At 38.7% G+C, this 27,219-nt stretch overlaps 1 protein-coding gene and 1 long non-coding RNA gene across 2 annotated transcripts; one reads left to right on the top strand and one right to left on the bottom strand.

Moving 5' to 3' along the window:
• Positions 1 to 700: 700 nt before the first annotated feature.
• LOC103176464 (WAS/WASL-interacting protein family member 1) lies at positions 701 to 22,922 on the bottom strand. The gene is made up of 10 exons (XM_042336456.1): positions 22,581 to 22,922; positions 9,906 to 9,999; positions 7,089 to 7,218; positions 5,904 to 6,053; positions 4,511 to 4,690; positions 4,405 to 4,474; positions 3,851 to 4,305; positions 3,150 to 3,332; positions 2,344 to 2,457; positions 701 to 1,638 (listed from the first exon to the last, which is right to left on the bottom strand). Exons 2-10 carry the CDS (start codon positions 9,954 to 9,956, stop codon positions 1,586 to 1,588), a joined length of 1,386 nt encoding a protein of 461 aa, XP_042192390.1. The 5' UTR covers positions 9,957 to 9,999; positions 22,581 to 22,922; the 3' UTR covers positions 701 to 1,585.
• On the top strand, positions 4,706 to 8,186 carry LOC121849414. The gene is made up of 3 exons (XR_006085217.1): positions 4,706 to 4,994; positions 7,234 to 7,417; positions 7,979 to 8,186. It is a non-coding gene; the product is annotated as an uncharacterized LOC121849414 (long non-coding RNA).
• Positions 22,923 to 27,219: the final 4,297 nt, after the last annotated feature.

Below are 27,219 nucleotides of genomic sequence, written 5' to 3'. Positions count from 1 at the left end.
TAAAAAAACTTTTGTCCATTGTATGATGGCGGGTCAATGGGAAAAAAATCCCTCTCAGATTTCTTAATTCAGGTGACGCCTCAAACTCCCACAGCGAATATTCAAATGAACCTTCTTGAACAGGAATACAATATTACTGTATTCAATCACACAAGATAATAAAGTAAATACTCCGCTCTTTCAGCAACAGTGCGTGGGAAGGAAACAGACTGCTCTCTGAGCAGATGGATTTGAATCAGACACTGGATTGCTGGCAGCAACTGCATTGATGCAGAAATATTGGGAGAGAGGATTTAAAATGGGAAAACTATTTATACAGATGATCTCAGACATGTAACAAGAGCACGAGGCACCACCAATGCTAGTAATACATATGGGGAGTGGGTAAAGTGCTGGATGGAAACTAGGGCCAATGGAACTACACAGGATGAGAAAACAGTGCAAAGGAGAAAACTGCCAGGCAGGTTTGAGTAGTTTTAAACAAGGTTAGCATTGGCTGGAGAAAGTAAAACAGAGTCCAAAAGGACAGGCTGTTAATGTTATACTTACCTGGTTATAATTTGATGGCTGGATTGGAAGTCAGGAAATTCACGATAGCAGCCGGGGCAAATGAACAGCAAAGAAGTAATTCATTTACCAGTCCTGGTGCAATCATTTGGAAATTGAGGGATATTCTTAAAAATGATCGAGTTTCAATAGGTAAAAAACACTTTCATTTTATTGATAATTATAAAGTACCTCATGTGAATTTATATATGTTTTAATTATTCAGAGATAGAATCTGTATCCTTAAAACAGATAATCCTTTAAATGATGTATATTGGCACAGTACATTCCTTAAACGCAGCAGTCATAAGCACATTTATTTACTCAATCTTTGGTTTAAATTAAACTCAAACTAGCACCACAATATTCAACCCAATACATATGGCACCTTCAAAACACAGTATTTTAGGAGCTCTGTAATATCGTTTCTATTATTAAGCATGTGATCTATACAAATACAAAATCGACAAGGTACAAAAGTTAATTCTTGTGACTAATACTAGTTTTCTAATGCTTTCAATGAATACAAGCTTTCTTTTTAACCTTACAAATCTTTGGCTTCCCAATTCCACACCAGGTAGCTTGGAAAAAAAAAAACGTGATTTTTAAAAAAAATTTAAATTATATTCGAGGACATAACTTCAAGAATTGATTGAATGTGAAGTACTTTATTAGAAGACATCAATCATACATTGGAAATGCAACTGCTACTGTATATACCATTGAACACAATAGGTTAAAGACATTTTTTGCAAAATAGATATATTTATTTTCATCCACAATGTTGGTTTTGTAAACAGATTTAGCATGTTTTACAATAAAGCAGTCAAAAATGGCAAACTTTCTTTTTTAAAAAAAAATCCAGATGTTATTTAAACATCACAAAATGCAAAACAATTCTCAACAGACACCGTTTCAACAGCTGATACGAGCTGGGACTGATAGAAATAAACTTATCATCACTGTAACAACTGTGTGCAGGTAAAGCATGTGAAGTGGATGGCCTTCTGAGGTTGAGTCCTGAAGAACAAGGTCCGTTTCACCTGGGTATAGGCGGAAGGGGTGGAGCCCCTCGTTCTCTCTTACCCGAATCTGTTCCAATAAAACATTACAATTAATGGAAGGCTTCTACATTTGTGGAAGTTAGTATCCAATTCTTCAGTGTTAAAACAAAACAGCTATAATAATATAGCTATATTATGAAGGAAGGAAACTAAATAGTAGCTGACAATAAAAAACAATAATAAAATCGTAGACTTTTGAGTACGCAACCAAACAGTCAGGAGAAGATTCAAAACAAAAACTCCTCTGTTGCTCCTCCCCAAGGATAGTCCAATTGAAACCGGAAGTTTTAGGTTATAACCGATACCACTCAATGAGCAACTTTAATAATTTGCCACGCGCCAATTTTTTTTTCCTATAAAGCATTTCTTACCAAATCACTGCAAAACCTCACTTCTACTTTGCATAGGCATTGCAATCTTATTCTGAAAAGTCGACGAAATTATCAGGGGATTCTTGAAACAAAGAAGCCAACTTACAAAACGTTTCCAATACAAAGTGTATTTGTTTCACGTTGCAACACGATTTCTAAATGGACAGTATCTATCGGATTGAATCATTCTGTCAAATGGAGGGAGAGAGGGTCAAGCAGAAAAAAATCCCCTCGTAATCCCTTGGTATTCTCAAATGTATTTTTAAAAATACTATTGAAGTTTATTTTTTTTTTAAAAAAATAATGATTTCAAAAGGATTCATTTCAAATCGTATCTGGAACATTTAACCTCTGCTGCTCACCTCTGCTTTCCACCTTGCCTTGTTTACTAGGATACGTCTTTTGGGTGTTTAAATAAGGTTCTGGTGGTGGGAATTCAGAGATGGAGTGGAAAGAAAACCTGCATTCCCATTCATCTGTGAACAAAACAAAAAATTAACAGTAAAGTCAACTCTCTGAATTTCTACAGTAATGTGGCTAATTGTTGCACATTTTTACATGATGGTTCAAACTTGTTAAATACTATTTGATTCAGTATAGATATATATACTGTATATAAATAATTAGCAATAAATTCCGCAGCTAGAGTATCTTTTTGTAATGGGCAGCATAACTTTATTGTCCAACTCAGTCAGACCTTCATTACTGAGTACATCACTCACTCCATATCATATTAGCAGAAGCCTAAAAATCAGGCTCGTGAGTGTGCACCTGACTGGAGAATACGAAAAGCGGAATGGGGCCAATGCGAATGTTTGTGGAGTCCTGTAGCTCAGTGGTTAGAGCACTCGCTTTGCAAGCGAGAGATCCAAGTTCAATTCCAGGCCTAATAATAATCCCTCCAAAAACGAAACAATAATAAATTGGTCATTTTGAATCTACGACTGTTTGTGGGACACTGCTGTGCGCTGCCGCGTTCCCCCCCACAATATACAGTCAATTCACCATCATCGAAGACAAAAACTGTCAATAAAAATACTGAGCATTATTCACATTCCTAGAAAAAGAAGTTACTGTAAAAGTGTGGGGACCCTGAACAAAAGAATTGGTGAAGTGAAGGGAGAAGATAGTGCAGGGGAAGGGGTAGAGAAAGGAACGTTGCATTTACCTTCACACATGGACTGTGAGGATTCCTGAAACCCATTTCTCATTGGTGGTGGGGGAGGGGGAGGCCCTGACCCACCTCGGTCTGGGGGCAGTGGGGGTCGGAAACCACCCCTATTTGGTGGCTGTGGGACAGATGGTGCTTTCTGGCTGCTTCTGCTCGAAGGAGGCGGTGGAGGTTTAAATCCTGCTATTAAAGAAAAAAAAGGTGAGTTTGTGGAGTCTCTACGAGTCTACTTATGAATCTATAAGATTTCCAAAGGAATGACTGCGCTTTTATGTAAATTGATAAGAATTAACATTGCAACTGGAAATTTCAATTGTATTTTATTAACACACTATAAAATAATAGTTTGTAGATGGCAGTATTTTTATTCAATCCTGCCCAAACAGGTTAATGTACAAAAAAAATAGAGCCAGCAGCGACACGATGAGCCAAATGGCCTCCTTCTGTGCTGTTTGATTCTATGATATTCCATTATATTTCAGCATCTCTGCATTATGTTACTGGCTGCTGTCACTTGGAGAAATCCCTTTGTGATTCCCCGAAAACCTCATTATCGGTATTTGAACACATCTGATCCATCTCTAACAGGTGTTTCCGACCATTTATTGGCCAAACCTCACGACTACTACTAGTGATGAACCATTTATCCATACATTGGTTAGTCATCTCTGAAATGGGATTACGATTGGTTAACACACCTGATATGCTGGGAGGATCTCTCATAGGAGGTGGCGGCCTCTCATTAAAAGGAGGTGGAGGGAGAGGGCCAGCCCGGACTGGTCCAGGTGACGAGGATGGAGAAGGCACGTGGAGAGACAAATTCCGCTGTGGAAGCCTTGGTGTGTCGTGATCTGCAGTCGGAGCCAGTCCTGGTCGGTTTGGTGGTGGTAGAGGAGGGCCCTGGAATGAAGGACCTGGCCTTGGTGTTTGAGGGACAGGAGGTTTATGATTTTGTGGCGGTGGAAGTGGAGGGCCCTCCCTGCTGAGTGAGGGTCTGTTTACTATAGGTGGGGGTAGGGGCCTATCATCTGTCATCCTATTAGGAGCAGGAGGCAGCGGAGGTCTGTTTGTACTGGGAAATGGAGGGTTTGATGGAGAAGGCCTATCATCAGCTATCCTGCTGGGGGTGGGAGGTAATGTTGGTCTGTTTCCAGTGGGAAGTGGAGGCGTTGATTGAAAAGAATGTCGTGAAGATCCTTGTTGGCGGTTCAGAAATGATGGAGGAGCTCCTGTGCTGATCGGTCGATTGGATCCTGGAACAGGTGGAGGACCTCTGGACTGAAAATTTGATGGCCTTGGTGTGTTTGGTACCGGAGGTGGCCCTAAATCAGGCTTTGAACCCAAATTAGGCTTCGAACCCAGATCAGACCTTGAAAACTTTGGTTGACCTGATGGAGGGAATCTATGTTTTGGTGGCTCATTATCATTGCTTCTTGGGAAAGACCCAGGAACTCTAGGTGGAGGAGCATTGCTTCCTGCAAAGGGCCTGGGGGTAGGGAAACCCGTACCAGGAGGCAGAATTGGTGCTCTCCCTCCTCCTGGAATCTGTAGGAAGAAATGCACATTTATTTAATATGCAAGAACAGAATTCAATCAGCGTCTTTGTCCACCAATAAATTGCTGATGCCGATCTTTGTGTTTTGTAAATGGAAACCTCACAACCTGTATTGTGTTGATGTTTTTTCTTTTGGGTGAGCTGAGTGTCTGGCACATGGGGAAACCCATCAAGAGTATCCAAACCAAACTGAGAATTCCACGCCTCTCACCTACACATGGAAATCCCAGAGATGGATAATTGGAATGCGCTCTCTTCCTGGAGTGAAACTGTCTGCATTGAGTTTTGTAAGTAGAATCACCAAACATACTTACCATTAATTGCAATTCAATACGAAACATTATCACTCAAACACCCTACCTGCATGGCACAGGCAACACTGATTCAATGAGGTTTCCACATAAAATATCACTAGGTTTAATAAACAGTTGATTGAAGGATCGCTTTTCCAGGGGTAATAATCCCTTCAAAAAACATAATAATTTGGTCACTCAATCCACAACTGTTTGTGGGACACTGCTGTGCGCAATTAGCTGCTGCCATTCACCCACAAAATATACAGTCAATTCACTTTACAGTATATTCTGTGAAGTGCTTGGAGATGTCTCAAAGAACATGATAAGGCGCTATATGAAATGCAAGGATTATTATTACAACATAAATCTGATTCAGAGCTCTGGTCATTGATGCACTGACTGCAATAGAAATCACAGGACCATTTCTTCAATCACATTAAACTAATGACCATTCCTTACTAGTGATCTGGCTCTGCACCTGTGCAGTCTCCAGCAAAAGCAATTTGGAGGTTTAAGGTGTAAATACCGTTTTCCGCTCAGAATTACTCTACTGCCACAGGTAAAGATGAATCGCCTGAGCAGAATAAATGAGACTGTAATCTTTCCTGTCCACAAACTTTAGTGCAAGATACATTAGAGATACTTTACAATAACTGAGCATGCCACTTCCTTCATATAAAATAATACATTACTGCTCACGGAAGTCTGTCAATGCAGTTCTGGCTTCTGAAATTGTCACAAAGCGTTATACGGAATGGAGTTTAAAAACGGAGCAACAATAATAATATCCACGCACAAATTAAAGCTGGGACAATTTCACTGAAAACAAATTGCACTTTGCCCAAAGACAAACATAAGATATTTTGTCAGAGGTTGTTTTCAATATAAAATCAGCATTACCTGAGCTCTCTCTGCTTCCTGCAGACTTGAGCTTTGGCATTCCTCCTGCAAATAATCCACCTAAACTTGAAGGACCACCACCACCACCTCCTCCACCTCCTCCTCGGCCACCTCCACCACCTCCTCGGCCACCTCCACCTCCTTTCGGTCCTGTTAAGGACATAAGTACAATTAATGCACTGTTGCTAGAATAGTTCACAGATGTATCCATACTGTTTCCATCACTAACTACAACAATATGATGGGGAGGCACAGAAATTGCACACACGTCTCAATTATGGGAGAAATGTTACACCACCAAGTCATACATTTCTCAGGTCAGCACAGCCCCCAAATTACATTATTCTTTCAGAAATAGCTACACTTGACCCAGAAAATGAAAAGAATGGTTTCGCTCACCCGTTTGATATGAAAACAATGTTTTTGATCACATTACATCATAAAAAAGGGTTTCAGAACCCAGATGGCTGGTTGGACAGGGATAAAAAAACATTTAACAAGGAATTCAAGCAGTATATCACTGCTACACTTCCTGGGATAGTGTAACAACATGTTTTCAGACAATTTTTCTGATGAAGCTTCACAAGCATTAGATTGTTGGAGCTTTCTATTTAATATTAGTCAAACTGTACAGACGGTTACACAGACTGAGTATTCTAATATTCCACTTCCCAACATTATGGTGTAAAAAAAAGGCGCAGTTTGTTTCACTGTTCTCCATGGTACAGAGGGAGAAAGGAGAGAGGAAACATTAAAAAAGGAAATTCATGCCATACGAACTCAAATATGGAAGTACTGTGCAGGTTTTAAGTGTTTTCAATTTCACTCTTTTCTCTGAGTTAACTGGAACCAATTTCCTTTCAATTTGGCAGCATTAGAACGAGGTAAATATCGTGAAATGATATAATGTCCTAAGACAACCAACAGATTTCACCTGAAAAGGGTTAAATGACTTAGTTAGTGGGTTCCATTATGCAATAACAGGTTTCTGGGAGAAACAGAAATTATTACATGTTTACTGTATATCATATTCAGTATAATGTATGGAAATGAACTAATTTAACGTACAGGCTGTGAGTTATAATACTGATAACCCAGTGTAATTTCCTAAAAATCCCAAAATATTAGTTCCTCTGTAAAGGTTAAGTAAAAGCTTATTTCTCTTCCAAATGAAAAAAAACATACCATCTAAGATTGGCGAACTTCGATCATGTGTGACGGTTTTCTTCAGAAGTTTTCCCTTGCCTATGTCTGCCAGAAGAGCACCTCTTCCCACTTCCTCAGACTTGTTTAACTTAGGCTTTTCTGTGTTCGCCTTTGTTTTATGGAGGAAGATAAAGAAAAGGAGGAACCATTACTTATTCAATGAGACACTTGCCTCGAGATCCTAAATGTTGTTGGAAGCATTCTGATTAAAAACACTAGGAAGCACAAGTCTTTCATCCTGTCAAGCCCACACCCAACACAGACAGCTGAACCCAGTATATCCAAAACAATGCTGGACAGACGATCAGGTATTGTTTTATTGGAATTAATCAATATATAATCAGCCACTTCTGTTGGGGAGCCCGACAACAAAAGACAGGGAGTAATAAGGATAGCACAGAAAATAAAATTCAAGAGCTTGACTTTACAAATGTTGAATTAAAATTCAAAGGGTAAAGGGAAGAGGGAAAATAATTTCATAGGCTTAGATAGTAATGAAGTTGCTCCTGATAATGCACCTACATTGCTGTAATCAAACAAACTTTAAGAATAATAATTTGCTCATTCAATCCGCGACTGTTTGTGGGACGCTGCTGTGCGCAATTGGCTGCTGCGTTTTGCCCACAAAATATACAGTCAATTCACTTTACAGTATATTCTGTGAAGCGCTTTGAGACGTCTCAAAGACATGATAAGGCGCTGTATCAAATGCAAGGATTATTACTGTTGTTTTATTTCAGCTCACAGTGCAGGCACTAAACCAGTCAGCTCGGGTCTCATATTTGTTAAAAAAAATCAACTAGAACATGTGCAACATTAACAAAACCTTATTGAAAATAATGAGAAATGAGCTACATTAAACCTTGCAGGGCTGCAGGATCAAGGCAGGATTGCTATGTGGCGTTCTCCCACTGGGTTTACACATCTTTCACTTCCACTTTCTGATTAATTTATGCATCGACCGGATGATTCAACCATGGACATTTTCAGCGTCTGCCCCTTCGCAACAACTGTAAAAGCAGCTTGTAAAGTGAGTTGAAAGCTACTGAAATAAATAAATATCAACCATTTTACTGGCCTCATAGTTATCCTCCATTTCCTATGCTGTCTGCCTGTCTCGCATACACTGATCGGTCACAACAGCAACACAACTGCAAAACCACCGATGATTTCCCTTGTACAGCCAAGCCTTATATGGAAATGCTACCAACAAGTAAACTAGCACTAGAAATTTAGTTCTTCATTTGGGTTTGTAAGCTGAATCCCTTAACCCTGCAAAGTCTCAGCTACAAATGGCATGTTTAGAAGTTACTTTGAACTCCTGCTGAACTTCATTTTTTCAAGTGGAAGGGTTATGCTTAACGCCACATGTGCTCCAGGACGCTACCCCACATGAAGGACGTATAATAAATGCAAGTTGTTGTTGATTCACCTGACTAAGTAAACAGAGAATAGCCATCCAATGTACAAGTTGTACAAATGCAATAGTTTTCGGTGTATATATATATATATACACATACACACAAACATACATACACACCAGGTGCTAAAAGTCCAGCAATCAATCAACTAATAAGATTAACCTAAGGGAGACTTGAGTTTGTTGTTTGATATCCAGGAAAAACAAATGAGCATCAGCTTGCAGAACCTTAACTTACAGAAAACATACATACAAACACAAACAGTATATCACGTCCATTAAAATTTGAGTATTGAAATTGAAAGAAAAAAAATAACCATTACACCAAGGCTCTTTCAATGCTGCAGTGAGTTTGTCCAGTAAATAATTGAGCTACAGTCCAACCTGTCTTCAACAATTACTCAAGTGACTGGGCCAAAGTGGCCTTTATACAAGGATCTGACCTTTGAGTAATGGTTTGTTGGTGTGCGACCTGGACTGTTCCAGGATGGTTGTTACCAGGGTCGGGGGGAGGTGCTGAATGGAGTGGTTACTTGAACAGGTTTGACTGTATATGGACAGGAGAGGCTCAGGTTCAATTATCCAGTCTATATGGAGTCACTGGATCTCTTCAGTGAAACACTCAGGATTCTACAATAGATCTCAGTTAGGGAGGGAAAGTCAGGCTGGGATCCCACTATTAATCACTAACTAACAGGCCCATTACACGTCTGTTGTCTGTTTGTCTGATACACACACACTGATGTTGAAGCAGCACTTTCCAAAGGCTGCCCCAATATACTGAACACCAGCCTCTCCATTGCATGGAGCTCTTTGAAGCATGAAGATGTACAGACTAACCTCTGTATGGGTTAGTGCAATAAGATACACGTGCAAATAAACCTAGCAAAGATTCAATCTCAGTATCAAAGTGACCATAGAGGGAAGTTGGGGAAAGGAAGAAAGAATAAGTTAAAAAGAAACATTTCAGCATCCTGAAAAAAAGGTGTTACTGTAAAGCATAAATTACATTTCTCGAGCAAACTCTGTAGTGAAACCAATTATTATTAATATTACAGTTACTCAGGTATAAATTGGATCTGACACCCAAATGTGTAAAAGACACATTAAATATATGTCTGGGATAAATGAAAGTAATTATGCTCTATGTACAGATATTGTCCAACTTCATGAAAATAAAGCTACAATGTTTTGTTGTATCTGAGGTTAGTTGGTTAACTCATTAGTTTTCTTATCTCGAAACACATGAATATCTACCAACGTTTTCAGGTAAATTAATCAGAGACTTTATTTCCCCAAATGTTCTGCTTGCAAATATTGTATATTGTGATTGTTATTGCAAACACGAGAGCAATGATCAGTTTGTGAATCCTTACCACAGAAAATGTTGGGGGAGGAGGGGGTGCGGGCGGTGGAGGAGGAGGCATCTTCTCTGGTCAGTGCTGTGTGTCGTCACCTTTCAGATTTCTTCTGCAAGAAAAAAAGCGATTCATTTAGAAAATTAAGTTTTGGGGGATGTTTTAAAGGAGAACGAAATTCTGTGACGTGAGATGCACTAAATCACTTGAAACTCTAGAAATTTACAGCACAGGAGGCAGTTCCTCTGTCTTTTTCAAAGCCTGTTGTCAGTACCCACCCTCTGCCTCTATCAAGACAGTTGAAAGTTACTATTTGTGGAGTTTTTAAAAACTCTTAACCAATTTTCTCCCTCTTCGGCGCATTGCGTCTGTGCTGGCTCTTGGACAAGAGCAATCCATTACCCGCCCTCTTTCCCCATACCCCTGCAATTGATTCCTTTTACAACTCTATCTAGTTCCCTCTCGAAAGCTAAGATTGATCATGTCCCAACCACCACACCCAGTAGGGCATTCCGCATCCTAACAACTCCCTGTGTGTGTTTTTTTTTAAAAATCCTCTTAATCTCCCACTCTGGCCCCTTGCTAATTATCTTTAATTGATTCACCTTGGAGGTGAGCTGGTTCCAAGGTGATATGCTTGGTAACAGAATGTCATTGGCACTGCTAATGACAAGACCAGTCATTAGGAGCTGATGTGGGAGTAGGGATTCTTCCCATTCAGCTCCTGTTAGCCCTGCAAGCAAAAGCCCCGAAAGGTAGGATTATCCTAACAACTTGCCAGACAATTGTCTTGATGGCAAGCTATGTGGTTTCAGTTAGTAAACTAGGACAACACACAATCTGGCGTCCCCAAGACTTGGCTATTGCCAACCTCCATCTGATAAACTCCAGAATTAGTTAAATGGATTAGTTACTCCATGAAATGTGTGCATTCCATCCCAGGCACAGGCCAATTTCCATGTGTAAGTGGCATATATATATATATAATAATAATCCCGGCATTTGATATAGACCCTCATCATATCGTTGAGACATCTCAAAGCACTGCACAGAGTATATTATAAAGTGAATTGACTATCTTGTGGGTGAAACACAGCAGCCAATTGTACACATACATATGTGTAATGCTGTCTGTTTTGGATAGTCTCAATTATGGAAATTTTATTGGTGGAATGGAAAAAAGCACAACTCATTGTTACTCCATCCCACAGTAACAAACTCTGAAACACAAAATTTTTTTAAAAAAAGTTTTTTTTTTAAAATCAATATAAATTAATCAGAATTCATGCCCTCCAGAGAACACACCACATTTTTGTAACATATTCCTAAAAATACTAATTTGCATTAAAATTTTGACTGCTCCAGATTACAAAGCCTTGCAGTTCCTCCTTACAGATGCTTCAGGAAAGATTATAATATTATAACATCTTTCAATTCATGGAAGATTAAATTCCATTAAAATGAACAGCGTTTTAATCTGTCAATAAGGAGATTGTCTCCTATCGTGACGGTCTTAATTAAGTCACCTGTGGTAACAGTCACTGGAGGAGGTAGAACACACCTCTCACAAGATAACAAGATGATGAAAACATGGATGAGGGAGTGAGTGCAATTAAACAATATATAATTTCATTTGGGCAGTTAGATTTAAATAAATTAAGTTTGCTCTTACAGTGTTTGGTATTATAACCTTGTTCCTTTCCATTATTGAATATAATAATCTGCAGTGTATAAAGTAAGTCATTCGTCATCAGTTCGCAAACAGAGAGTTAAACCCAACATCACTGTAGTTCAATACACATGGCAATAGAGTTCTAAAGGCTCAAACAGCACAACTACCTGTAGAACTATTTTCACCTCCACTTCTATCAACATCAAAATAGAAAGCCACTCACTTTTTTTGTGTTAAAATGGACTTTCAAGCCGGCAGTGTTTAAATGACAACATAATCTTGCTTCATTATTGCCACTTATGACAATAATGAAGTGTTCTTCTGAAAATGCAGTGTTCTACTGCAATACATCCAATCTGCCTCTACTAGGAAAGCAGGTGGGAAAACTTGTCCTAAACCAACACTGCACCAACTCTGAAACTCTGTTGTTTTGTTGCATTTATGCCTTGGTAAATCTGAATTTGAAAGGTGGTTCATAAGAGCATAACTCACTCTGACTCAATATGGTTCGAAACTAAAAAAATAAAAATGTTCTACACAGAAGGAACTTTCAATGACCACTAAGGCACTGGGCAATATAAAAGTAGAATTGACATTTTATTGACTTCAGCAGCTCCTGGTTTTGGGAAGGGAGAAAGGCAAAGGAATTCAACCTTCCTCCCACTTCCAATTTCTACTCAGAGACCCTGCTACAAATTGCATGTATGTGAGGATAAGATTGGGCTCAAACTGGGATGACTGACACAGTTCAATAGTGATGAAAGCTCATACATCAATAGCAACTTGGGTAGAGTAATGGAGGGTAGTAACCGGGGGGGGGAATTAAAGGTAGGAGAAAGGAGAAAACCTTTCCCCCCCACACAAGGGGGAAAAGGTACAAATAATATGTTGTCATTTAAACACTGAAGACTTGTTGCATTCTTGAAACTCAAGATTGGTCAGCCTTCCTTCCTTCCCAATAAAGATTAATGAAGTGTTATAAAAAGGGTCTTACTTACAGTTTCCCTGGTTTACAAAAAAATGCACACAATATAATTGGCTCCATCTTGTCACAGAGTTTGCAACAGTGCTGAAGTACAGCACTTCATTAAAAACATCTTAATGTGTTTGAACATACAGCTTATCTGAAGGAACTGAAACTCAAAGCCGAGAGCAACAGATGCTAAAAACACGCTGACATATATAATCTACTGCAGCTCCATTTGCAGTGGAACACGGGCTCAAAACAAAAGCTTGTGTTGTGGTTTACACACTACAAAAGATGCTCGAGAAGGAACTCATCTGCCTCTATCTACCTCTCAGATACCAACCACCCTTATCTTATTGATCAGCTGCTAGGAAACGAGCTGAATTGTATCATACACCAATGCCACACAAAATAATGTCACATTAGAAAAAAATCTGACTCTCATCTAAACATATAAAGGAAATTGACCAAGATATTTCATTACCACAAGCAGCCATATGAACTTTTGTCATGTATTTTTTGGAACTAAAAATTACTGCACACAGCAAACACTTCGAGCTTAGTTAGGCCTCTAGTTTCCTGTTGAAGTGGTCAACAGGAAGAGCACTGCTTCTCACACACCACAACCATCCTGCCTTTTTCTGTGGTACCACTTTGCAGCTGTAGCTAGTTCCATGTAATAATCTCTTAACAGGGTTTTGCTCATTCCTTGCAGTAAACTTCCAACAGAGGGTTTAACTAACAACTGAAAATAAAATCCAAAGCATATTCCACAGACCTTCATGATATCTTTTGTAGAATCATCATTTCTATATATTTTGTTCCCCATTTTTAAAATTGGTTGGAAAATGGGAGTTGTTTTGAGGTTTTACTGAACTCTTTGGCGCGCAGATGCAACGACCTGATCAATCTAATCATGCCGCTTACTACCTAGCTTTTGCATTAGGTGTTCCTATTAAATGATGCTCCATCCGAATTAAAGCTCAGGCTACTTGTAAATGTCTCCCCCCCGAAAATTTCCATCCATCAACACCAGAAGAAGCTTCACTCGGAGTCAGATACATGAGCATTTGCCAAACTCTCCTACACACCTTAACTCAAGTGGCCAGAGTGTGCAGTGGGGATTATTATAGCTGAGCCCAATCCTGCCCACACATGTACATCCATCCATCCCATCGCTGAGAATTCACTGACCTGACAATTCCCTTCCATCTTGAAAAAATATTTGAACGACCATAAAGAATTGTCGGGAGATATTCCACAACAAATCGACATGCAACAATTTTCAGTTTCGAACATCCCGAATCTAAGACAATGGCTTTGACAGTGTAACTTAAGTTTCAATAAGAATACAAGGAAAAATATTAACCAATTCAAGGACGTCACCATATAATAGGCAAATCACAAGATAACGGAATGTTATTTGGAAAGACAGGACTGCTAAACTGTTGCGGTTTCAGCTTTATTTCAAAGCAAAGGGAATCCGCCAGAATACAACACTTCCTCTTTAAATAATGCATCATTCATCAGAACCTGCGTGGTTTGCTGAATGTAGCACTACGTCATTGTGAAGTTCGTCACACAGGGCTTTACTGGCTACAGCAGTTTGCAAATTTGAAATGTCATGCAGAAAGAATCTTTGAAAAAAAAACGGCACTACAAATGCAACTTCTGGAAAATCATTACGGAAAATAAACTGAAATAGAGCTCCAGATGTCAAGTGTTTGCAGTCGTTGCTCCGAGCCAACCACAATGAGTCATTGTGCAAGATATTTGGTGAAAAATAAAGGCAATTGCAAACGATCCAGCAGGTTTCACATTTAAATGGACAGTATTAACAACAATGCTAAAAGGAGCACTCTTCTAGCACTAGACAGGATGAATTCTATTAGCACATACTATAATGATTTTATTCCTTTGGTTCCACTGGCTTTTTACTGATAAGGTACGAACATTGACACAAACATTTTCAAACTACTGTATAAATCAGAACAACTGAACAAGGTGGCAAGATGTATAAAGTAACAATTTGGTTTACACATTTGCTTATTAATGCATTTGTTTTACAGCCAAAACATTCTTCTGCAATTTGATTAAACGCTTAAATCCTCTTTCAAATAGTCAATATTTTGAGAAAAGCTCAGAAAGCCAGGGATATACTTTTTAAAGAAAAGCTCACAAAAATCTTTCAACTTAGACATTTGAAAAATGAGTTCAGAAAAGTGAAGAGGATTTGGGATGGTTGAATTTAGGAAGGAATTGTCTAGGTGGTGTAAATCTAACAAATCTAATAGCAGATCTAGAAGGGAGTTTAGGAGGAACTTCTTTATGCAAAGGTGATGAGCAAATCCATCTCACTGCTGCAAACTAACCGGAAGCAAAAAAGCATCAAGATTTATTTTTTGGATCAGCTGAGTGTCTGACACATGTTCAAAATCCCAAACACGCTTAAGAGTATCCAAACCAACCAAAAATCAATGTATCCCACCTTTACATTGAAATTCCGGAGATATTTGTTGGAACGGAATGTGCTCTCTCTCCCTGGAGAGATACATCTTGTTTACCTAATTCCAGGAAATATTAGGTGCAGGTTGGGAAAATCCAAGGCTCATAATGTGCGTTGGGGTAACTGCTGGAGTCTGACCAGCTAAAACCCCATAGCTTGCCATCGATATCACTGCCTGGCAGCTTTCCTGCTGCTTGTCCAGCTAGAACCGCCCTCTCCTTTGGCTTGCAGGGTTAACAGGAGCTCAGTGGGAAGAGTCGGGTGACTACTCTGCCCTTCCAAGTTCTGCTGATGAGTCAGCCTGGCTGTGTGGTTATCAGGAGTGCCTTGGTGCATTGCGGACCCGCCTGACTCAAGACCGGTTGTCCGAAACCGCCTGGCTCGATTCTGACTCTCCATTGCCAAACATGTCACCTTGGAGCCTGTTCAGCTCCAAGAAGATCCTGCTTACACCTCCCTCCCCCACCGGGAGGATAGTCACTACTTGGTCATTTGACATCCAGCAAGCGTGGGTTCGAGCTCTCGCTAGGTGGGTGGTAGGTACCATCAATATATTTAAGAGAATACTTGATCCATACGCAAGAGAGAGAAGGAAATAAAAAAATTTAGTTGAGGGTCCACCATCGGCAGTCGGGCCTTCAGCCTTTCTACCCCCACCCTATGGAACTCAATCCCGGAGCCCCTCCACCTCTACTTCCAAGGCCCATCTCAAGACCTTCCTCCTTGATTCCAACCCCCAGCTCAGGTGCAAACCTTTGACTGGACAGTGCCTTGGGTTGTCCTCCCAACATGAAAGCTGCTACATAAATACAATGTGTTGTTGTGGTTGTTGCTGTTGCTGGGGAGGCTGTCAAAGAGTATTGGCACAATCTAGTCTCAGGGAAGTAAATGGAGGTTCCCGACACTTACAGATTACAGTGCCAATGGGCAGCATGAAGTTGAGGAATAGTAGAGATAGCTTATACTACGCTTTTCATACTGCATTGCTGTGAAAACCCTTTATAAATGATGTGCGACTACAATTGAAGAGAGAGTTTCACCAGTACATTTAGTCACATTACCCAGTATATCAATACCAAATGACACAGTATGTCAATCCAGATGCTGCAAAGTGATTTGGCCTCTACTCATAAGTGAGCCATTTAAAAAAGTATCGGAAGATCCGACAAGGGTTGCAATTTGATCCACTAAAATGTAGTGTGAGCTCTGCGATTACTGCTCCCAAATGCATGCAGGCGCTCAGCTGTCCATACACACAGTGCCCATTAGCTCTCTGAAGGCACAAGAATGGGGCTTCCCACTCCAAATTACTCCACTGCTGAAAGTGACATCAAACCACTTTAACACAAGAAAGATATTTTCAGCGCAGGAGGAGGCCAATGAAGCCTCCGTTTCTGCACCATGGTTACCTTTTGTTTGCGATAATACCCTTTTTAGTAAGCCCATTTTCCAGCACTTTCCTCATATCCCCTAAGGATATAAATTCAGCAATACAAAAGCCTAAACACTGATTAGGTTTGACTTAAACACAGTAAAACTGAGCAACAACAAGGTGAAGCTCAATACTTTGTTAAGCATACAATATTGATAATGAGAAGCAACTAGAATGACTGTACAGTATTGATCATTTGATTTTAAACACTACTGACCTGAATATTGTAAGTACTGTCTGCCACCATATATATAATGCTAATGGTGGAACTGAATAAAATGAGGAAGAGCAAGCAGTCAATAAAGCAGAACTGAACACCAACAAAAATAAAGCTTAAAACTCTAACACTGCTTTTTGCTCCTGCTCAGCAGACAAGCTATTAATAACCCTTTACATTTGATATTATTGTCAATTATCACAAGCAATTAAAATGTTATCCTGTACATTCTGTAATTTACCAATAAACTTGACCAAACAGTTTTACAGATTCATATCCGATAACATTTAAATATAAACATTTTATTTATGACCATCGCAAGATTAAATCCTAGGAAATTACCGAGTGTACTGTAACCATAACACACACGAAAGGTTTTTTTGGTGGACGTCATGGGCATTACCGACTTCCCAATTTCAAGGTTACTTGAGATCTGAAGTCAAATATATAACACTATTTCTGTGAATCAGACTGATGCAAGCGACCAAAACTCTTTTTGGAGGATACAGCTTTGAAAAAAGTATTTGTGCATGACTTGTAACTTAATACAGTGTTGCACAATTTAATTCAATCTTAGTAATCTTGGGGTAGGTTGTGATTTGCCGCAGACTAACTAGTCATCCAAGTATTCAATTACATTGTAATATTCAGACTCCGAGAGAGTAAGTAATTACATAATTCTGCAGATCGTTTGAAAGTTTTTTTTGAAAACCAATTTTCACCAATAAAAATTGGTAAAATATGATTAATTTTTGAAACCGAAATTTGCTGATGTTTTTGGGCGGAATTGACCATTTTGTTTGATCACAAGTTAATTTCTCCTGTGTGAAAGGAAGAAGCAAATATTTAAGAAATAACAAAATGGGACTATTGTACAGTAGTTCCTCTGACTTTAAATAATGAGGGGTTGAATCTTTCGCCAAAACAAAGCTAAATGCTGAAAGGTCTGTAACACAATCTTAGAATGTGGTTCAGTTATTTATAAATGGGCCCTCAATACAATTAGTGGTTTTACACCACTTCAGTCTACAAGTGAAGGTATATATAACAACAAGGTCTCTGTGACCTTGATTTCAAAGTACAAATAATTTAAAACGCTGGCTCTTTTTATAGTTTAGAAATAAAGTGGGAGGGGGAGGAAGAGGGGGGAATGGATAAATATTACACTGAATCAGTTATGAGACATCACATTTTTACATTTGAGGTTTCCATTCAAAAAAAANCTTTGAAGAATTGTCTGGGGATTTTTTTTTGGCATTGTCGCAGCCCAAAGATAATAGTGATTTAGAATAGTCCAAAGTGGCTATCGTTGCTAATCCTTAAAAAAAAAGTTCTTTGTCAATTACCATTGCTTTTCCAAAAGCTTCCAATAGCTTTAAATAATGTTGATGAAAACAAATGTCTGTCACTCGGATTTTATGTTGGATATTCATATTTTAACCCTTTACATGCACAATTAAAACACCTGGCAACACTAGAAGTGATGTACTTTTCATCAAGAGTTCCAATGGCATTTATACAATAGGTTTTAATAGGTTCTTTGAAACAGGATTGTTTCTGCTGAAGCCCACCATAGAAAGTGAATACAACTGCTGGAATATAGTGAGAGTGGATACCTCAGACAGACAACTTCACCAAGCACCTATGTTCTTGCATTCGGTAGAACAAAGTCACATAATAAGGTCTCGTTTTCACAAGGTTATGCAGATTAATTAGTGTACCGTATTACCACCAAATCAAGGTACAAATTTGGAAAACGTAGCTTATGAAAATGAGATATTGATGGATATGATTTGTGTCGTGACACTGACAAAGCAGTTTTTAATTAGAAGTTTGAAAGATAATTTCTTTGAAAAAAACACACCATTATACATCTAATTTGCCCTATTCGTTTTACAAGCACTAATGTGGTATAATGTGGTTTAATTAAATTGCATCTTAACACCCACAATTCTGAATTAGGGTACACAATTCTAATTGTAATTGGCAGCTGCTTCAGCTGTTACACTGTATTTTGTAATATACAAAGGGAGCTCCTAATTCTGTAAATAGTTATGTTTAGTTCATGAAAGGATCATGATAAAATATAACACTTAATTACTAACATTACAAGTTTCTGTCAAGTTCGGCTTATTTAAACAAATCATTTGGGATGTTTGCTGCTACCTAATGTCCTTTCTATATAACTTTACGGAAAAAAATATTCTCCTCATTTCACTTGAATAATTCCTATGCACAAAAATCACACACAGGTCAGATGATAGTTACTAATTGTCCAACACCCTCTTTCAAAAGTTGGAATGAGACTTTTCTAAGTTTCGAACTTAGAAATATGGAGAATATTGGGTTCTGTCCACTGTGTGTAGAGCCACAGTGAATCTCAGTACTGTACTGGATTGGAAGTGAAGTAGCACTGCACTTAAATGCATATCTTTTGCAAAGCCAATATTCCAATTTTTAACAGGATACATGATCAGTTTTGTTAGGTTTGCAGCTTGCCTGCTGAAAAACAGTCGATGAAGCCAGGTGAATCCACAGCGAATTGAAGTCAGATTTATTCGCAGCAATGTGGAAGGTTTGAATTTCAGACTGAAATAATATCAATGATTAGAGACTAACAGAAAAAAGGGTGGGGGGGGCAGTAAGACAAGTGTGCAATCTAATCAAAAGTGTTTAACCACACGAGAAAATTTAGACTGAATTTCAACGATCGCTTAAATTCCCTAAATTAAATTATAACCTTCAGATTTACTGCACGATTAATATTAAAACACCACCAGGCAACACACCGTGGTGGACTGAGTCTGACAAAATGCAAAATACTGCAGATGCTGGAAATCTGAAACAAAAACAGAAGTCGCTGGGAACTCTCAGCAGGAAAAATAGCATCTATGGAGAAACTTTTGTTTGAGTATGACAATACTGACTCCCAGCCACAGAGTTGGAGAATATTGGGGTACACTTTGGTAGTTTTTAATTGCTCCTGCCAGCAAGCGCTAGAAACAAATATACCCGCGTTCTTTGCAGGAAAAGCTTCACCATGAATTGCACTGAAGATGATTTATAATATACAAGCCAAAATATTACTTGCAAAAATAACACACAGATAAACTAAAAAATGGAAGAAATCCAAATTAGGAGAAAAGAGTGTTAAACAGCACAACACTAATGCTGTAAATCTGAAGGTTATAATTTCATTTAGGGCATTTAAATTTCCTATGACAAATTCTTCCTAGAGTGCCTTATGATTTCATATATATGATCTTGCACTGTGAAATGCTTTGAACTGTCTCAACAAGGTGCTAAAGTACTATATCAAACGCAAGGATTATTATTATTCTTAAATTGCCCAAAACATTAGTGCTGTACTTTCCGTTTAGCTTCCTTTCATTATAATCACTCACCTCCACAAATAATGTGCTTAACGTTTGAAATAACATGTAAGGGGATTGGGAATTGAGAGATGTGCAGACAGGTTTTTTTTGGTTCCGAATGCAGGCCAACAAGTCTACTTCAATTCTCAAAGGACCACACTTTCAAAACATTGGTGACATCAATTGGCCTCCAAACATGATCCAAACAATACCTTACATAGCTCAGCAATCAACCAATGGAACTCAAACTTTTTGTCGCTCTCTCTTTAAAGCTTCTTGCAGCGGAGGTCTTTTGTTTTATAAGCAGTGATATTTCTAGAGACAACACCTTTGATCCTAGGTACTAGTCAACCTTATTTCCGTGTAAGCACTGTCAACTTCCCAGATTTCAAAAGAAATAGAAACAATGATTGTCCTTACCTAACCATAAATATTTGTAAATGTTTAGAATCTCAACCCAGATTTCACAAAACTATCCTTCGAAAGTTATTGAAATGAAGTAACTTGTGGTCTGAAAAACACTTTCAAGAACAAAATAATACACTCATTGTCAGCTTCTACAGTCAATACAGTCTACAGTCAATATTATCCAGCAAGTCCATGTACTGGAGTAAAAATAATTCATCTGGTTTGAGAAAATCTTACAAAATACAAAATGGAAACATATTGCTTCCTTTAAGGCACTTCCTGTATGTGTCATTACACTTTCTATTATTGAGCCATAACTTTAACCACTGGTTCTATTTGTCCATTTGCTGAGCAAGAACGTGGGCAACTGCAAGCTCTGATGGTAAGAACATGTCCATTTCTCAGTACAAATCTAAACATGACTGATGTTCGATTGTGCTTACATCTAAAGACAATTGGAAAGAAGGAAAGAATTTTACTACTTTGCCAGAAACAACTTGTGGGCAAGCTGGGGTCAGTGATCTGTGTTACTAACCTGATGTAGTGTTTATCCCAAGCACCGCATTGTACAGGTGCAGATACATCAGTCACCCAGCGTCATTGTATTCAATCCTGGAACTCCACAGAGGCTGGATGAAGTGACCAAACTGAGTCTGTCACACAATCAAATACTCTTATATTAAATAAAAATATAACCTCAGGGGTTCTTTCAATGAAGAATGTGAACTTAAATTAGAGATCTATTTCTTCCAGAGAGAATAAGTATTTGCTATTGAGGAATTTGGCCAGGACGCAAGGAGAAACTCCCTTCTCTTTTCGAATGGTGCCATGGGATCTTTAACTTCCACCTAAACAGGCAGACGGAACCTCAGTTTAACACCTCATCTGAAGGATGGCACTTCAACATTGCAACACCCCCTCAGCACTGCACTGGAGTGTCAGCTTTGACCACTACACTAAAGAGTGGGGGAGGGAACAAAAGCAAAATGTCAATCTATTTTCAGTCATTAAGTGTCCCAAAATTGATCAAAGGAAGTTATTTTCTAGGTCTTCTATATTATTTTCTGATCCAGGGTTCAATTGGGGATAAACAGGCCAATTGTCTTGTTCTACCATGAGTCTGAGAGCACTCTTCAGAACCCCAAGATAAGCTGTGAACCCATAACCTTCTCACTCAGAAGCAAGAGTGCTAAACACTGAGCTAGACTGACACACACAATATATACTGATTAGATATCAGTCATTGCACTATTTGTTCAACCCATGGAAGTCCGAATGAAGAGAGGGGATTTTGAACATTAACAATATGGAGACATACATTCATGTTCAGCTCAAAGATTTATTTTCAAATATTAATCACTATATTGGAATTAAGACTAAATACAAATGCACAAGTATTACGTGAGCTGACTACCATATGCAATGAACGCGCAAAGTGTATTGACATCTTACTTCCTCAAATGAACATGGAATCAAATTGATAACTTGATCTAGACTGTGCGCTAGAAGTGGTCCACTTTTTCTATCGTCATGATTCCTGCTATATTACTTATTGCGGTGTGACAAAAAACACTATATTTAGTCCATTTGGGTTAGCAATGTAGATTAGCTGTGCATTAGACCTGTATTTTTATACCACAAGTGTTTCACAAGAGCTTTATGTTTCAGAGAAACTTCACAATACTACCGGCTACTGTTCTTAAAAATCAATTTGAAAAAAAAACCCTGCGCATTATTTTCCATCTCACGTTTCACGAACTTCAACTTTGCATCTCATAAATTCAGTGAAAACGTTTGGTCCAAGTTATCTCTGCATTTTAAAACCCTTCGGAAATTCAACCCTCTTTGAATCTGACTACGAGGCATTATATATTGCATTTTTTAACATTCAAATGGCGACCATTTCAATTCCTCTAATTTGCTTGTGGTTTGAACTTGAGTGCTGCATAAAATAAGGCTCGATCTGTTACTCGACCGTTTCAACTTTCGAAATTTAGCTTTGTCAGCAATATTAAAAATCACTTAAGCGCGGGGGGAAATAAAGGGCAACCTTGAACGCCAAAACTCCCCATTTTTTGAACGTGCTTTCAAAACAAGTTGAAGCTAACTTTGCTCACCTTAAAACGTTTCAGCCTTTTTCATAGTTTCAATGGTGCCGAGTTCCCCGAAAAGCTTTCTTGCTTCCTGCTAGCTGCATGCCTCGCGTCACACTTCCTCACCGCACCTTAAGACCCAGAGCTCACACAAGAGTGGTTCAGAGCAGTGCTCTGTGACGAGTGGTCAAACTCATGGTGGAACAAAACTATTGACTTCTTTATCCCCTTTTGATTCCTGGATCAGATAATTCTACAGAAGAAATAGAGAGGAACTTCCTCTGTTAGCACTTTGACTGAAAATAGATTGACATTTTGGTTCGGTTTGGTTGACTGCCCATTCTTTAGTGTTGGCAGCTCTGAGATTCCACCCTGTGCGAGAGGCGCTACGTTAATGCAAGTTGTTGTTGTTGTGGTAGTCCAAGTCTTTTGCCAGACTTTTAAACATTAGCTCTTCTTAAATTGGCTTGCTTTACAAAGAAGCCTTTTTTTTTNACAATTGCAAATTTCCACAATCTTCTGAAATAAAACAATGGCACAGAAGAAGTCACTGTTTTTTTTTTGTCTGACTTTCCAGCTGCTGGGAATTCAACCACTGCAAACAACAAGTGGAAACGGTAGCATAACAGCAGTCTTTCGAGCTGAATCAGAGAAACTGTGGTGAGCTTTTCATCGCCACTTCAGCACAAACGGTGTACTGAACAGGACTCATTTTCTCCTTATGCTCTTTGGCTAAAACACTGGTGGCAGTATAATTTAAACCTAACTCAGCAAAGAGATACCATCAGTTTTCTTTAAGAAAAAAGTTGAAGTAATTTGCTGAGTCACGTGGCTCACAAAGGAAATACGCAGCATCCTTTCAACAACTTGCTACACAGAAGAAAGCCTGTTTATTTCCTCTAAGTCTTTTCTAAAACAGCCCACACTTCATTGATGCAATTAGTAATTAAATGTTCTCTCATTCAGAGCACTATATACGAATTGTTAATCTTGATTCACTGGTTAAAGTTATCCTTCACTGTCCAGATAAAGCAATGACATTTTCCTCAACCTACATTTGTGGCCATATGTCTGTCTCTTTCCCTTTCTTATTTAAAATCGGACATTATTTGCTCAGCGTCATCAATTAGGATTTCCTATTACCCAAGAAAAAAAAAATGCAATACAGGGAACAAAATAGGGGATTGTACTTTTATAAATGCAAGAGGAAAAAACACTGTCCGAGTCTGTTTTTTTGGTCATCCCCAAAAGAGCATAGTTATCTCGATCTTTATTGCTGTTTTGGTCTGACACACGTAGAAACCCACCACCATGCTTAAGAGTATCCAAACCAGATAGTTTTAGCATATATATGCCACTTACACATATAAATGTGTCTGGAATGGAATGTGCACTCTCTCTGGAAGGACGACTCTACTTACCCAATTCTTGAGACTATTAGACACAGGCCGGCAAGTGTCAAGGCTTCAGCTCCCTCAGTGGGCCTTGGGATACTGCTTTACACATCTGACAAGCTTCTGGTTGCTTGTCCAGGTAGGTCCATCCTATCTGTTAAGGCTTTGACTTGCAGGGTTAACGGCAACTGAGGGGGCAAAATCAATGTTCCCTCTAAGTACTGTCAAAGGACCAGGATGGCTGGTCTATCATCAGCAGTGCCCTGGAGAACTGCAGACCTGCCTGGCTCAGGAATCAGACTCCTGAGACCACCACAAGGCGTTGAATTGATTGTCACCTTGAAGCCAATTCAGTTCCAGAGAGCTCCAACTTTACCTCCCTCCCCAAGGAGCATAGTTATCTTGATCTTTATTGTCAACCTTGTCGATGAGCCAAACACAAATACCTCTGAACAACTCAACTGAATTTTGATTTGTACACATAATAAATACAATTAATAACAGCCAGAAGGAGAATCACCATGTTTCTATAAAAGGGAACAAAATGCTCAAAGTTCTGAAATCAGCACAGGCATCAAGAACAACTTCCCCTCTTTCCTGAGTGCTGGGTCCTACCCAATGCAGAGATCAGTAGATGTTTGCCAGCATAAATCACAGCACAACGTCTAATTTACATCATTCCATTTACAAAATTGAGAATGTGTTTGTTGAATTGCCAAATAATATAAACAAGCAGCTCCAAAAACACAAGCACTAGGACTTAAAATCATAACTATAATATCAACAAACTATATCTACTGACGCTCAATACAGAGAGGTCTTTATATGCCGGACTGATGCAGAAATATGCATGACCTAAGCATTCAGTCTTCTTAACCAAGCACCCAAGGTAACAGGAATTTCTTGCATACGTGCAGGAGAAGTGTGATTAGTTCATTTACGAAATCAGAGCTTTACCGTGTTAACAATGTGCAACTCCAAACCTAAGTGGAATGTGTGTAATAGTTTTCAGGAAACAACTAGTGTATTATCAAGCAAAGCGTGAGCCAACCAGTTTAATATATCACTGATAAGTCCATTTGTGAGTGCCCAGTATAAACCAAATAAATACTTGTCATTGCAACTAAATCATAAGATTGTGAGTGAGCATTCATTGCGGAAAATCAAGCAGAAGCTGTTTCAACAGGAATACTTCAATTACACTGTATGTGTAGAGGGTAGATTTAAACTTGATATCGCTCTGTTTTGTAATTGTTTTAACAGATCTGAACTCTCATGACTGCAAGTGTAGTATGTTGCTTCGTCAACAACATTTGGCACCAGACTACTCCAGAATGCCATGCTTGTTATCACCACTGCGAAAGACTTAATAATTCTCTGTTCAATTATTCAGTTTTCTTCACTCAATAAATAATTTTCCATAGTTATTAGCCAGTGAGGTTCATTCATTTACAATGTTTGTACAATTTGCACATACTGCAAATGTCACCTTATAAAACAAATCCTCAGTCTCATATGCCCTGTAACATACAGTAATTGATATACCTAGGGAACCATAGAGAAAAAATTAACTGTGTGATCCAATCAATCATACATGAACATTTTAAACAGGAGCTTAAAATTACACATACCACTAATACTTAGATGCAGAGAAACATTTTAAAATGGTGGACTTTGGATTTGTTAGAAATTAATTATAATTCTTAATTGCCAAGCAAGACATTTTATATTGTGTTGGGCATTCTGTTCATCGCGCCTTGAAATGCTTTTTGGGGGGGGATTGGTAGCTTTGTTGATCATGAAAAATGACAATGTTAAAAACATTTCCCCACATTTAACACATTGAGAATTCCTTACTGAAATAGTTTCACTGGCTCGAGCATGTGCTTTAATTCATATCAGCTTCCCTCTCTTCCTCTTTCCCCAACACCCATAAACGCACTCACACGCACCATTGCAGCAATATGGTATTTGTGTTTCCCACAAGAGTCTTTGTCAAGGCATCCTGAACTGAGATTTGCCCAATTATCTGTCGTCTTGCAGAATACATTGTCATTCCTCACATCCGTCTATGATCAATTAATTTCAAGCACACGGAATAAATTGAACCTTTGAAAAAAAAGGCACTCTTCAGCACATTTACCAGCATGTTATTAGAGGAGAAACAAGTAAGAAAAGCAATTTAAATGAATTATTCTTCAGCGGCAATCACCTGTACTGGGTAATTGAAGACAGACCAGCATCTTATAATCAGCTCTCATTCTCAACTCTGAAAAGTCTATGATTAGTGTTTGCTTAGAGTTTTAGATATTCTTTGAGCACTAAACTATTTTTCTGGCTATTTGTAGCTTTCAAATTAATTACAGTTCCAGCCGCAAAAAAGTACGAAACAATTCTTTACTGTTATTGACATGGTGATGGTAATGATTGGCTATATTCTGGAAAGATGAGATCAATTGGGCCAAATTGCCTTCTTTATCCGTGTTGTCTACAATTGTCCTCAGTTGATTTACAGTATGTTTAGCTGTATGTTTTAGCATGTGTCATCCTGGCACAGTGGTTCAAGTCCCAAGTCTGGCATCTAGTCTGAGCTGATACGTCAATGCAATGCTGTGGGTGTGTTGCGTTCTTGGGAGGTGTTGTCCTTCGGATGAGACATTAAACCGATGCCCCGTCTGCCTGTTCAGTTGGACGTTAAAAGCTCCCACGGCACTATTGAAAAGGAGAAGGGAGTTTCTCCTGGCGTCCTGCTCAACAAGTCCCCCAAATAAAATTGATGACTGTTCCATGACTGTTTGCCGTGTGCAAATTAGCTGCCATGTTCTCTCATAAAATACACGGTCACACCACTTTGCAGTATATCCTGTGAATCGCTTTGAGACATTTTGACGACTTGATAAGGTGCTATATCAAATGCAAAGATCATTTGGTACTAGCTGAAAGGACAGTAGAATTTTTAAAAAAACATTTCCCCACTAATGGATTACAACAGAAGCATACAATATCTTTGCTGTTAACTCATTTTAGTCCGTGTTACCTCTGTACCGGTGAGAGCATCGTGCAGGTATTAATCCTGATAATCATTTTGTTTTGGTTCAGTTGTTTCAAAGATAATGCTCAACCCCTCATCTCATCCCTTCGAAAAACTCTCAGCAGTAGGATTAGATTCTGATAAATTTATTACAGTTATTGACTTAAGTAAATGAACTGCTTTTTCCTATAATTGCACAGATTTCTGAATATTTTTTAAAAAAAACTCTTGTGAAACT

The sequence above is a fragment of the Callorhinchus milii genome, unplaced genomic scaffold (assembly GCF_018977255.1).
Source record: "Callorhinchus milii isolate IMCB2004 unplaced genomic scaffold, IMCB_Cmil_1.0 Scaffold6, whole genome shotgun sequence".
Classification (NCBI taxonomy): domain Eukaryota; kingdom Metazoa; phylum Chordata; class Chondrichthyes; order Chimaeriformes; family Callorhinchidae; genus Callorhinchus; species Callorhinchus milii.
This window is presented reverse-complemented; position numbering and strand designations above follow the sequence as displayed.

Bases quoted from the DNA above. Each gene is read 5' to 3' on its own strand.
- LOC103176464 (XM_042336456.1), bottom strand. From the start codon at position 9,956: ATGCCTCCTCCTCCACCGCCCGCACCCCCTCCTCCCCCAACATTTTCT. The intron at 7,219-9,905 runs GTAAGGATTCAC...CATAAAACAAAG, and splicing joins CTCCCCCAACATTTTCTGTG to GCGAACACAGAAAAGCCTAA. The intron at 3,333-3,850 runs GTGTGTTAACCA...CTTTAATAGCAG, and splicing joins AGATCCTCCCAGCATATCAG to GATTTAAACCTCCACCGCCT.